At 32.1% G+C, this 14,552-nt stretch overlaps 2 protein-coding genes across 3 annotated transcripts in view; one reads left to right on the top strand and one right to left on the bottom strand.

The window, feature by feature from the left end:
* LOC126748754 (homeobox protein dve-1) overlaps positions 1 to 14,552 on the bottom strand; it is a 229,142-nt gene that overhangs the window by 11,190 nt on the left and 203,400 nt on the right. The window lies entirely within an intron of this gene.
* The window catches only part of LOC126748751 (nuclear pore complex protein Nup133), a 46,564-nt gene that overhangs the window by 30,149 nt on the left and 1,863 nt on the right, over positions 1 to 14,552 (top strand). The window contains exons 1-11 of one of the 2 annotated variants that reach the window (XM_050458179.1): positions 5,729 to 5,799; positions 5,866 to 5,966; positions 6,053 to 6,156; positions 6,210 to 6,452; positions 11,823 to 12,106; positions 12,162 to 12,449; positions 12,529 to 12,772; positions 12,963 to 13,225; positions 13,287 to 13,566; positions 13,762 to 14,222; positions 14,284 to 14,500. In XM_050458179.1, the coding sequence (XP_050314136.1) occupies positions 5,869 to 5,966; positions 6,053 to 6,156; positions 6,210 to 6,452; positions 11,823 to 12,106; positions 12,162 to 12,449; positions 12,529 to 12,772; positions 12,963 to 13,225; positions 13,287 to 13,566; positions 13,762 to 14,222; positions 14,284 to 14,500 (2,482 nt within the window). In that variant the 5' untranslated portion in view covers positions 5,729 to 5,799; positions 5,866 to 5,868. Of the gene's footprint in view, positions 1 to 5,728; positions 5,800 to 5,865; positions 5,967 to 6,052; positions 6,157 to 6,209; positions 6,453 to 11,822; positions 12,107 to 12,161; positions 12,450 to 12,528; positions 12,773 to 12,962; positions 13,226 to 13,286; positions 13,567 to 13,761; positions 14,223 to 14,283; positions 14,501 to 14,552 lie in introns of those variants that run through there. The other variant, XM_050458180.1, reaches the window with a different exon arrangement.

Here is a 14,552-nt window from a genome sequence, read left to right as displayed (position 1 = left end):
GACCAATCATTAGTTTCATCAATACTCCGGTTTCTCAAATTTCTAAGTTCATAAATAATATACTATTGAAAATTTTGCTAAATCCACTATACACTATTAAAAATTCGAAAGAGTTGATTGAGAGGCTAAAACCTGATAATTTCCAAAAAGTACGTTTTAGTTTCATTCTACATCAGTTCTTTATCAAGAAACAATGGTCATAGTGTCTCAGTTATTCTCACATATAGACAAGGGCAAACTTAGTTAAATTTTGGAATTTTAGCTTTTTCAAGATCTTTCAAGATTTTTCACTTTCAAGAATTTTTTCATATATTTTATTTTCAGAAAACAAGCCTAGCAATGAGCAACCTCGTTTCTTCCTTATTAGCTGAACGTTTTCTAAATCATCTTGAAACCTCGATTATTACCCTTCTACTAGCTGGCAATGACAAGACCTATTTTCTAACCAAAGTTAGAAAATAGGTCCTATACGTGGATATTTGCCTAGCCATAATTAATACAGAAATTTCCCAACCAAATATTATTTTAGATCTCCTTAATAACTCACAGCCTGATATTAAATTTTTTATCGAAATAGAAGTAAAAACGGACTCAAACCTCTTAAACCCTTTTAACCGCCTTAGGTGCCCTTTTCGATTGCGATTTTTCATCCTATATTAGAAAAACAATACGCAAACTTGAAATAACAATAAAAGAACATCTTAATAAACCCAACAAATCTTCTTTTGGTTTACATATACAGCTTAGTTTTTCTATTTCAGATAACAGCCAAATTATTCATAAATTTAAAAACAAAAATCATAGGGAATTAAATTTTCTGGAGGAGTTGGAAATTGTAAGGGAAATAAAACAAAATTCTAAATTCTTAAATTTCATCACCTACAACAGTAATACCAATATATAAAAACTTTTTATGATAATATTTTAATGTCTCTGACCTTAGATCTTCGCTTAGACTTCGCTTCTTATTACATTATGGACGAAGTACGTTCTGATTAGTGTATATGTTATGTATACTTAATATTAATAATTTTAATGAATTTAATTAGTTTAATGACCAATGATTTTAAACTGTTACCGTTTTTTATAGTTATAGCTATGGGGTCATCCATAAATTATGTAACGCGGTCAGGGCGGGGGGAGAGATTCCGGGATACGTGACAATTTGTGACCTAGCGGGGACGTAACGATTTTTTTTGCGCTTTTTCCAATAGCACATCGTACTTTTATTTTAATTTTTTAAATTCTTAATAATAACAAGTCTCCTTTATCCGACTGCTCCGATAAAGTCGTTACTTTACTTCACTTATTTAAATACATTTTTCACATAAACGCACCTTATAGTATATGCGCATCAACCTCTATTGACATCACGAACTTAATAAATATACCGTACTGGGATTATAAATAAAATTTTCAATCGTGTGTTGCGAATTGCCTAGTTTTTTACGATTTGTCGACGACACTCTTGGGTATATCGTATGCACACTAACTTAATAAATATATCTGGACTGCTAACGCATATAGCTCCCATACCCAAAAATGACCAGTGCCATGGTGGCCGCCATTTTTATAGTGGTTGTGTCCTTTTGATGTTGGTCATTCTGACATTTTCAGTGTTGCCAACAAAAAATATATAAAATAACGGTAATGAAGTTGACGACGCTGACATTGAACGTGTTACCTGTCACAAACTAAATTTATTTTTTTTATTGACATTGTTTTTAAACTATTATTGGGATTCCAAAATGAGGCACTAAAATCTCGACACGATCACTCGATATGACTGATTCTAAATAACATTGTCAATTGTGAGTATAGCGATGTTTGTATTTGCGAAGTATGTTTCAGGAGAAATAGCTTCCTCCGATAATATAATCAGCATCCTTATATACGTATCCTTGCATACGTATTTGGTTTACTGTTTCTTAAAACCGAATTATTGTGAATTGTGTCTGTGCTGTTTATCATAGAATAATATATAGAGTTTATTGTTACTATATAAACCTTTACTAATTATAAACCCTTATAAAATCATCTATATTTTGATTTTTATAGATGGTTCTACTTATTAATGTGAAAACTCTGTTTATAGAAGGAAAGTAGAAGTAGTAAAGTAAAAATAGAAAGAAAATAAAAGTGTTCTTAACTAAATTTGTTAAGTAAACGCAAGCAAAAATTTAAATGAAGATCATCATTTTCATGGTATTAGGATTTATAAGATTCAAATTTATCATTTATTTTAAAGTACATGCATCTATCCCAAGTTAATTGAGACTTTGTCTCATTTTAGAAGGATTACTTTCTTTTATTTTAACGAAAGTACAAGATAAATACTCAGATATAATAACGCAACTATCTTATCGCATCTATTCTTAACTAAATGTAACTTTTTATTTTGTTTTTTTTTTAAACATTACCTCCCAAAAATTTTAATTGTTATATTTCCCTACAATTGGCACACCTGAAATTTGTCAGAGTGATCAACATCGAAAGGACACAATCACGGAAAATGGCGACCACCTAGTAGTGGTCATTTACTTTTTATTGAATTGGGAGTCCAGGTATATTTATTAGGTTCGTGCGTATGCACCAGACGATATAGCTTCTTCCTTATTTAATACGTACATAATGTGTCAGCATTCTTTTTTAAACGTATTTGTTTCATTGATTGTTTATCAATAGTCATACCAGATTTTCATTTGTATATCAAGAAGCTTTCTTAAACACAACTAATAGATCTAATTCGACCCTATTTTCCACAACTTTCTGTTAATAATAGAGGCAGAGGAAGTTACCATTAGATAAGCAGTTTTAGTATCTCAAGATTTTATGCCAGAGATTGTTACTAAAGAAGCATTGGACAAGATTTTAATTTTGGAATAAGCGAAACTGCTTCTACTAGCGAACTACTGCAAGTCGTTGGATCCATAAAAATACTGAAATTATTGACAATCACCTTGCTGACCGATTCATTAATTTTCTAAATATAAGAGATGAGGGACAAATTAATAAATTAACGTTTATGGAGAGATCCAATTTCCCTGGTGTTATAGGTCCTATTGATTGCACCCATGTTGCCATATTAAAAGCAAAAGTGGATGAACACAACAAGTTTTTGTGATTTTCCATGAATTTAATTATTATTTCCCAATGGGTGTGTGGGAACCCAAATGAAGATGGTTTTAAACGACATTATTTCATTTTAAAGAAATAATATAGGTGATTTGTAGCTTTAAACTGTTTCAAATGATCGAATATAAATTTTACTTAAATTTTTCGGGTAAAGAAAAATTAATTTTGCGGAAAAAATCCCAGAACAAAGGGCTTACCTGACTGGCTCGAATGAATGCAAGGCCTTGCACCGTTTGTCCGGTAACATAAATGCCCAAAAGGGCTCTGCGGCGGTACGCCAAAGTAAGAGTCAATCAACGAGAAAACTTTGTTGCAGTCACAATTGACTTGACTGGGCGATTCAGTACGAATACCATACTCTGCGCACTCACGCTTCAGCCTCGATGCCGTAGGGATTTTTTTTAAATGCGCATGAGTTTAAAATTCTTGTAATTTTAGTTAATGGCAAAAATAAATGTGTGAAAACGCAACAATAGGCATATATTTATATTAAAAAAAAACACAGAAAACTCAAGAGTATCGGAAAAAACTGATGAAAAACCGATAACAAAAGCTGGTTACAAAAAAAAAATTACCCAAAATCTGCACAAGATCACCTGAAAATAGAAGTTATATAATAAATTCAGAATTGGTCTCTATAAAAGAAAAAACTGTGGCCACATCAGCGAAGAAAAGGAATGAGATTTGAAGGGCAAGAAAAACAAAAGGCTGCTTTGGAAAAACCAATAGCTTATAAGGTAAATGCTCAAAAACATCAACAAACATTTAGAGAGAATAAAAGAAAAAATTTAGCTGAACTTGCGAAGACCATCCCGAGTGAAAAAAGGCATTAAAAATGAAAGATACTTCTGGATGACCCAGAATTAAGGAAAGTCAACCCCGTCTATTAAATGCAATTGTAAATCTAGCTATGTATGGATCAGTGGAACACGGACGACGATAAGGAGAATCTCTAAGGAGTATCAAATATCTGCAAGAGCTTACTACTGCATTAAGAGTAGAAACCACAATTAGAAACCATTACTGTGAGACTAATAAAAGCTCAAAACGATGAGCTTTAAACATGTTGACGAAATTTTTTGTAAAGCAACCATAAATCATCTGGAAGAAATAGCGTCAGCAAACATCTTGGACCTAATGAAGTTTGCTTTTTGGGTTGTTGCTCGATAGGTTTAAAAGCAGCAAATTATCAATCTCCTATTGTCATGCACGTCGAATACAAAGTCTCTTTACCTGATAGGTCGTGGCAGATAAACATAAACTAATCCCGTCTGTCTCTGTCTATTGTTTTAAAACAAAATGGGAATGGAGATATTAGTGCTATAGGATATTCAGAGACTACTTTTATAGCGATAAGATCAAGCAAACATTCTTCGTCGACCGCATATTCTCATGCACTGGATTTTGAAACTACTACTTCCTCACCTTGGAAGACTTTGATATTATAACAAAATTCCAAAACACTTGAAGCCAATATTTATATTAGCAGTTGACGACGGATGAAAATCCCCGTTATCAAAAAGTAATTGATATTGGCATTCACGATATTTTGTCACATAATCTCGACGCCATATTTATAGCCGCCAACCCTCCTGCAAGAAGCGCTTTCAACAGAGTCGAAAGAAGAAGGCACATTTAAGCATTAAGAACTTGCTGCTTTAATCTTACCCCATGAGCATTCTAAGAGTCACATTGATTCAAATCGGCAGACTATAGACTTAGACATTGAAAAAAAAAACTTTCGCTACTGTGGAAAGACATTAGCAGAAATATGGAGTGCGGTTGATATTGATGGATACCCGATTGTAGCTAAATACATCGAGCCCGAAAATTCTCAAATTGATCTCGAAATTATGAAGTATTTTTATCAAAGTTTAGATGTTTGATTGAGGCAGTTAAAGTAAATGAATCAACTTTGAAAACACCGTGTATATAATATTGCAATATTGACATCAGAACCTAGGAGTCATCTTAACAGCCACAAACAGACATAATGGAAAACAACTGTTTTACTTAGTTGTTCTTTTTTTGAAGTGCGTTGATTAGCCAGGCATCTTCAGCTGCTGAGTCGTCGAACGGTCTCAGGTAAACACTTCTGCTAATTTCACGTTTAAGGCCTCTCCTATACGCTTTCCTCATTTTTAAAACAGTTATTATAATTGTGCAGATTGTACCGATATATAATAAAATATGAATGTCGGGTAGTTTATTAGAAAGTCCTTGTTCATTCACAATAAAATTCAATGCCTTTAGAGACTTTAGAGACCAAACACACAGTACTTCTATAAAAAAAAGTAAATTTTCTCATTTTCTTTTTTGTGCCACCGATGGCTACTCGTGTTTTTATTAACTGGTTACGTCACGGCTGGCAAAGTCGCCATGTAGATATGATTTATACTTTTTATTTATATAGAGTAGAGAAAAATTTAAGTCGATTTTCATTTAACCATTTTCCATGTTGCACTACATATCTCTAAATGATTTTTTTGCGATTGAGTGTATATGTATATGCCTTAAGCGTTTATTGTCATCGTATACGTCAAAGCTTCAACTGATTCAATTCCTTAGCAAAGCAAAAGTGTGGTTATGTAGCTTCAAAGCGGTTTTGGTTCAAATGGAAAAACAACAGTCAAACATTTTCAAAACCAGATTGAGCATAAAGAAGTAAACCAAACTGTAATAAGTTTTGAATATAAACGGTCTTTATTATCTATTTTTGATTATTAATAGAAAATGGACTTCAGTTTTCGGAAAACCAATTTAATGAACAGCCCGTTTTCTCCAAATCCTCGGGGACGCCGCATTTCTTTAAGCAAAAGCTCCAATGAACCGTAAGTTATTAACCAAAAGGCACACGATATTTTTCGTATCAGATCTTAGGATGAACAATAGCAAAAGTTTAAATTTAATTTTACAGTCGAAGAAGAGTCCATATTATTATGAAAACACCAAAAAATGTAGTTGAACGATTTGGCCTACCTGTACCTGTCTATGTTGAAGAAGCCTTTCTATTTGCAGATAGTAAATTCTTAAATAATAAATTTACCTTATAAATAAAGCAAATTGTATTTCAGAAAATGCAACAATAACTGCCAAGGTCTCAGAAAATGGATATGCATGGGTTGTATGTGGAAGAAAATTATTTGTATGGCAATTCCAAAACACCCTCCCAGGTATCTCTCCTAAACCAAAAAGTCATCCAGTTTGCTATGAGTTAAAGCTTCCTCAAAGTGATTTAGCACATAAAGCAGAATTAGCAACTGTGTTTGTGAGAAAAAATGAGTCTCATGCATCATGTATTGCTGTAAGCCCAGAAGGTAAGTTAAATTTATGGCTATAAATTTATTCGTTATTCTTTAAATGAATACATAATAGTAACTGTATTTAACAATTGTTATTACTATAAGATTTAGGTGTAACTATTACATTTTCTGTCTTATATTAAGGAAAAAGTCCATTCTGAAGTGAAGTCAATATAATATTGAAAAGTTAGTAGTGTGGAGAAAAGACTTCCCCTACTAAGTTTTCAATATTTTCTGTCTTATTTGACAATTGTGATATATTTTGTGTATTGTTTTTTTACTGTGCATTATTAATTAATATTTTACTTATTGAACTGACATTCTGGGGATATCCCACCAATGTCTTAATATTTGCAAAAACACTTAAGGACCTACAGAAAAGAAGGTAATAATAATAATAATTTTTTATTGATCTTACATAGTAGTACTCAATCTTTACTTTATAAATTTCTATTGCAGATTAATAATTAATACAAGTTAATTAATAGCTCTGTGTTAAATCTTAATCTTAAATGCTGGGTTTAAAAATTCATTCATTTAAATCTTCTTGCAGAGTTCTGCACTAATCATAAAGTAGTTACTTTAGGATTAGTAGTCCTATGGTTGGCACCTTGGTGTGGACACTCAAATCACAAAACAATTTTACCACCAACCAAAACTCTTTATTTTATTCTCGACAGGTGTTTCACCAAGGATATTAGTATCTTTGGGAGAAGATTTAAACTACCCTAAAACCAGAAAGTTTGCTTATTTCCATTTTCCATTGTTTTGAAATGTGGTACAATTTTAAAATAAACTCATTAAACTTATGTATGTTAATGACCTGGACAATAATCATATTATCAACAATGTACCAAGAAGTTCATGCTAGCCCTTTTTTGTTGAAAACAATGGTTAGAGTTAGTTTAGTAAAGTTACTGGGCACCATGCTAACATTGCATGGTATTACATTGAGGTAATAATATTTCAATTAACATTTGAAAAAATATAGGGAAGTCCAATGCTTCTGTGGGTCAACATGTGATACAGAACTTTCATTTTGACGTAGCTGTTCTGTGGAATATTAGAAGTAATTCTGAAATGAAATGGTGTGTATGTTGTAAGCTTGGTTAAGCAATACTTATATATAATAAAGATAAGATAGTAAATAAATAATAATGAGAATTATTGAGAATGATAGAAAACATAGAATTAAGCTATGCCAATGCCATTTACCTCATTTATTTCAGAATAACTTCCACTTCAAATCAATGCATAAGTCAAATAACTAATCTGTCTACTTTATTATGTTTAATAATAATATTTATATGGGATATCCCATTGAAATACAAAGGTTTAATCTTAATATATGTTCAAGAATATAAAAGTAATTGCACTGTTATCTGAAGGCAAGAACATAAAAACATCTTAAATAATAAATAAAATAATAAAAATATAAACCTATAAACTATACACAAACAAAATTTACAATATAAATTACAGTCTATTCTTTTCTATATCTAACAGATCACATTTCTTCTTAAAACCTGCAGTGAGCTTCCAAAGGATTAAATGTTAATTTTTTTTTTTACAAAACCATTAATGGTATTTTAGATCCATAATTTGTATAATGATAATTGATTTTAAATATGTCAGGTTTCCTGGGAGGGTTCAAGAGGGAGTTTTCAGATTAATATTGCTAAGTAGTTGATGTATATTGTGATCACCTTGTGTCCCTCCACTGCAACCTTAGGTCTATTGACCCTGTGTGTTTTGCATACAAGATTTTGAATAGTTATATTAAGCCCTAAGTGCCTGGTGCATGTGAAATTCCAGTTGAATTGAAAATGAATGAACTACTTGATGAAAACAATTAATTCTTTATATGTAAATTTTTGTGACAAAATGGATACAGATTGCTCGATAATAACTGAACATGACAATATATTAGAAGAAAACATGAAAAATTTATGCTTAGACCATTGTAATAAGAAAGAAAAAGATGCATTAGGAAAGTTGTGTTTTGATATCGAGATATGGTTTATTGCAATAAAGTACTATTAACCTTTACAAATAAAGTATGACAGAAATAATTGACAAACAAAAGCCAAATTTTGACCAAAACTTACAGTTACATACTAAAGTTTTAAAAAAAGAAGAAAAAGAACAAATATCAAAACTGCTTAATCAAGAAATTATTAGAAATTCGTGTTCCCCTGGCTCCAGTCCCATATGGATCGTTCCAAAAAAGCCTATTCTTCTATTTTAGAAATCCTAATGAGCGCACAGTAGGAGATACTCCCTCCCTAATATTCCCGATATTCTTGACAAATTAGGTAGAAGTCAAATTTTTACAACCTTGGATCTTGCTAATGACAAGCCTGTTGCTTACCCAAGTTGCACCTTAAATGATAGTGAGTCTAAATATTCCACAATTGAAAAGGAACTTCTAGCCATTGTTTCGGCGTGCAAATATTATTTGTATTAAATATCTTTTTACAATGTTTCACATATCCATTTTGAACATATTCCAACCTCATTATGTAGACATTGTAAACTGGCGACCACTGAGGCATATTCTAGGCATATATATAGTTGGGTCTTGTTTACCTCATTAATAAAAAGGTTAAACAAAGAAGACAACAGATGACCAAACTAAGGTACTCCAGATGTTACCTCTATATTTTTTGAACAACATTTTATTCTGAAAGTCAACAGTCTGTGGTCAACTCTATCAAATGCTTCGGAAAAATCGGTAAAAATAGCATCAACTTGATGAGCTGCCCTGGAAATCAAATTCAGTTAAGGATTTGTTAAATAATATAAGAATGGTTGACTAATAGTACATATCAATTTATAGGTAACAATTCTGGAATGTTTTCTGGGCTACTACTAGGCTTCTTTTTACAATAAAAGATTTTATCAGTTAGGTCGCAGTTATTAAGAGTTATTAAAGAGTTACAGTATCTGGATGTTTATCCGATTCCAGATCCCTTAAAACTGGAGTACCTCAGGGTTCAGTGTTAGGACCACTATTATTTTTGCTCTATGTAAATGATTTGGGTTCATTAAAACTGCAGGGCAAAGTGGTTCAGTTTGCTGATGATACCACCATTTTATGGAATCATAGAGATTCTGATAATGTTAGAGCCCAGGTTTTTAAGGATCTTAAGATTTTATTGGAGTGGTGTGCTGCAAACAGGCTTGTATTTAATGTGAGCAAAACCTGTATTATGGGATTTAAGTGTGACGTTCAGGGCCTTATGTTTAGTGAAAATTCCCCCTTGCAATACATAGAAAGCTGTAAGTTCCTTGGTATTACCATTAATGGTCGCCTTCGCTTCGAAGATCATATCCTAAATCTTGCATCAAATTTATCCTCTGGATGCTTTGCAGTAAGAATGGTGGGGCAAGAGCTGGGAGGGGTAGTTGCACGTTCAGTGTACTTTTCTCTTATTGCGCCTCATCGTCGTTATGGCTTGCCTTTTTGGGGTTTAAGCAACAAGGGATTATTAAACATAATTTTTGTGATTCAAAAAAAGGCAGTTAGATACCTATGTTCCGTTGGGTTAAGAGATTCTTGTAAACCTCTCTTTATATCTCAAAAAATCCTAACTCTTTTTATCTTAGAAACAGCTACTCTTATTCATAAATGTCCTAAACCTCCCTCTAACACTGGTCATATGACTCGCCAGGTTAACGATTTTCCCTTACCAATCCCTACATCCTCCCTCACCAAGAACTCACTTATATACCTTAGCAAAAAAATTTACAACCATGTTCCTCTATGTATCAGACAAATTTTAGAAGTTAAGAAATTAAAATTACTTTTATTATCCAGGGCATATTATAGCCTTGACGATTTTTTTAATGATACCTTTTGACCTGTGCTCTGACATCATTTTAGTGTTTTAGTTTTGTTTCCTATTAAATATTTTAATTTACTGCCTCTAAATTCTGTTTTGACAGCTTTACTTATTTTTTAATCAAATTTATCAAAAAGATAATTTTTTTTTTATTTTTTCAATTTATTTTGTTATAATTAATTTTGGTAATGTGTGTACATTTTATGGTAAAATGTTTTAGATATTATGTTTGTTTGAAATTTGAAATTTAAAGTGAATTTGGAATTTTTTAGTTTTTGGGATGCTTGTACACAAGATTGTGTTTTGTCTTACGGAATATAGCACATTTTCTTTCTTTCTTTCTTCTATTAGGTATAACAATATTGCTATTATCCGGCAAGTCTTGTTGGAAAAAAGTCTGCGAAGGCATTAACAATACTTTGGCCATGGTCTATCATTTTATTTTCAAAAACATACAATCGTAGAGATCAAAATTTTTAGGATTTGCAATAATATACTTCCAAAAGATTTGTGGATTATCACATCATTTTTGGTGTGATTTAAATAAATGTTATAGTTTCTATCAATAAGTCTGCTACATAGAGTTCTTAGTTTGTAAAACTTTGCGTAATCATCCCTAAATTTAGATTCCATATAAAGTTTATGGGCAGACTTTCTCCATACTCTACCTAAACTGTCAACACTAAAATATTTGGAAAAGTTTGAACTTTTAAAGCTTTTTTGGAGGTTCATGTGATATGCCAAAGTTTAACACTGCATAGAAGTATTCAGTGGCTTTATATATATTTAGTTTGCCCAGAACAGTGTCTTAATTCAGTGATGTCAAATAGTTCTCAGATATTTATCCATTCTATATGTATGTATTTTTATGCTGTTTTGAACTGATTAAATATACATATGAGTTTTGTGACTGGTTAGATTGGACGATGTTTTTCTTTTCCAGATCACTTATCATTCCTATATTAAAAAATGTACCGCATCACATAGATATAACGAGAAACAAAAAGTTACTAATGTAATAAATAAATTACTATAGATCATACAAATAAAATCTGTTAAGACCAAACAAAAAGTAACAAATATGTTGGCACAAATATGTTGGCACAGAAAATGCACATATATACAAATATGGTCAATTCATAATGATAGGTACTCTGGAATGTGACATACGAATATGACAAAACGTACTTCCTCTGTATAATGATAAATTAATTGGCTAATTCCTATTAAGTGTAAAAAATATTGCCTTTTTTATATTTATCCTTTTGGTCTTTTAGTTAGTTTATTAATTATAATAATATTACAGTATTACCGTCAGAACTTTTCTTACTCTCATTAAATATTAGAACTAGTCAGGTCTAGACTTACAGGTTATAAGTTACAGTAAATAAGTTTTTATTAGTTAATTTGGTGACCTTCTACTTACTCTCATGTTTAGGGGGATCTTAGTAGTTATTGAAATAGTTTCTATTGAGTGAGTTTCCTAGTACTTTTACTAATTTGTTAAAAAGGTCTATGTTCAAAATGTATTTCTTTAAAGGAGTGGTAAGATATTGGCCTGATGTAAGACATGACCATACCTCAATAGATAAACATGTAAGCTTAGATGGGCAAGAATGCGACAGCCTTGTTGAGGTTGAGAATGTTGGCTGTGTATTTGTTACGACCACATGTACACTCGTTCTAGTACAATATCGTCAAGGGAAGTATGAGCCAGAACTAGTTTATAGGATTTTGAAGACCCCTGGCAGTTGGTTTGGAGGTCTGAGTAAAAGAGTTTCATCAATATTTTTTGGCCCATTGGCTACTGAAGGAAGTGAAACTGTAAGTAATTTTTTTATTTTAAGTACCTTTTTAATGCATCTGTCGTTTTTTTTAGAGAATTATCAGGCTATTGTCAGTGCAAGGTATCCAACAATCATTTAACATATTTGTCCTAGCAGCTTTAAATTTTCAAAAATGGTTATTAACGGATCACCAGTCAGAACAGCTAATTTGGTCAACAGATCTATCCAAACCCTTAAAAGAATCTTTCAGGGCTCATGTAAGCCACTGGGAAATAGTTGATTATACTGATATTGATGTTTGGGTTTTGGATATACAACATGATAAGGATGGAGTACTAATGTTGTGTGCTGGTGTTAATATGCAAATATCATCCACACAGGTATCTGGGTGGATAATTGGATTACATGTTGATAATTGGGTTATAGAATATTTAAAGTGCTAAAATTTATAAATTTTAGCTTTATTATGGCTTAGTATCATTTGCAACAAATACTGCTTCACCCCCAACTGAAACTAAAGACTTCTTATTACTGTCAATAATGGGTCTATATAATGAAGCAAATCCTGGAGAAGCTTTGAGTTATAGGTTTACCCTCTCAGGACCAAATGCCTATATTTATACTAACAGAACTATAACTGTTGTTAAGCCTCAGGAGGAGGCTGATAAGCTGGATTTTCTTCACCCCGATGATCATATTTTTAGTAAGTATATTTTTTTAGAATTACTATACATTGTTTTAATTTTAAAACAACTAAATATGCATTTAATCAAATATATGAATAATTTTGTGAATAATTAAAATGTTCAAATTGTTCTAAAATTATATACATAATTCTTGTTGATATTTATTATAATTTGTCAAGAATATCCTTTAAGAAACTGTTTTTTTAGGTGGCTGTTCGTGTCTCCATGTACCCATTTTCTTTTCCAAACATTATGGTTTAGTGGCGATTCTTGCAGTAGATTCAGACTTAAACACAACTATGTCATCCACATCTATACTTCTTGAGACTACAGATGCTGATACATCAGTTTCTACTCCAATGAACAACCTGACAGTATACCATATGAATCCTGAAGAAATTTACAGAGCACATAATGACATTAAGGGACAGCTCATGGCTGCTTTTATTTTCCATGTTAAGAATCAGCTGGTGAGTGACTTTATTTAATCGCAAAGAGGTAAAGCTTGATAAAAATGTACCTGTCTTTTAGACTGAATGTTATGACCTGGTAAACAAACTCTTCCCATCGGATGTCCCGACAATGCCCAGCTTTGATAGCCCTTTAGATACGACAGTCCTTCAAATTGGAAAAGAACTTCTAGACGACATACCTGCTGGTGATCCACGTTGGACTCACGGCCGCAGAATTAACAGCGGTATTGGTAGTTCGCATTCTATGCTTGTCTTACAACAGCTAAGAGACAAACAAAAGGCATATGACTTATACCTAACCTTCCTAAAAGAATCTGGTTTGCGGGATAAATTGGCAGGTAAGGAACATACTTATTTCACTTATTCGTTAAGCTTAAATCTGTTAGTACAAAAGAGGTGATTATTGTTTAAAAAATATTTTTTTCTAAAAAAAAATATTTTGACATAAGCCACATTGTTATATAATATGTTAGCAACAAAATTTTATTTCCTAGAAAATACAGGTAATTAATTACCAACCCGTTTTTTTATAGGGGTTAATGTTCGAAATACAGAAACTGCTACAATAAACATTTTGGCGGAATTAGCAGAGAAAATTGCAGCAGCTATTATATTAAAAGGTCTTCCAGTATCATATGTTCTTGATAGTGCCATGGAAAGGGCTGTGACTAACTATAGTACTCAACCTAGTGATGGTTTATCTAAACAGGATATATTCTTTAGAGAAATTAGTAGGATTCATGAAGGCTTTTTGTGGCTGGCCAAGATTTGTGAAGAATGTTCACATTCCACTTTAGGGCCTGATTCAGTAGCCATCCAAATTCACGAAGGTAACAAAGTGACTTTGGCGGTTTTGACTGGGGTCTTGCAGTATAGAAAATCGACCGCGGAAATTTTTACCTTGAATGAGTTAAGTAGAGAAATGAAATTGGAATATATTCCTTGGACTGCGGCTGAAGGACCCGAGGGTCTCGTTGATGCCTTGATGTTACAGGTCTGTGTTCATTTTACTTTAATACAGTTTATATAGACAGTTTACAATGATCTTTTTTCAGCATTCATTAACAGTGAACTATGGAATCAAAACTATTGGAGAAGGTCCTGTAAGAGATGCGTTGATCGACGATTTTGTCATGTTAACTGATATACTTTTGGATGGAAAAAAAACTCACATTAATATGATTTCACAGAGAAACGACGTCAAATCTCAAAGAGAAACTATTTTATTTAAACATTTCTGTTCAGACCGGAAGAAACTCATAAGACCATTGGGTAAATACTAGAACCTTCTAACATAATACTTCAATTTTTAATTGCGACAAGT

The sequence above is a fragment of the Anthonomus grandis genome, chromosome 22 (assembly GCF_022605725.1).
Source record: "Anthonomus grandis grandis chromosome 22, icAntGran1.3, whole genome shotgun sequence".
Lineage (NCBI taxonomy): Eukaryota > Metazoa > Arthropoda > Insecta > Coleoptera > Curculionidae > Anthonomus > Anthonomus grandis.
This window is presented reverse-complemented; position numbering and strand designations above follow the sequence as displayed.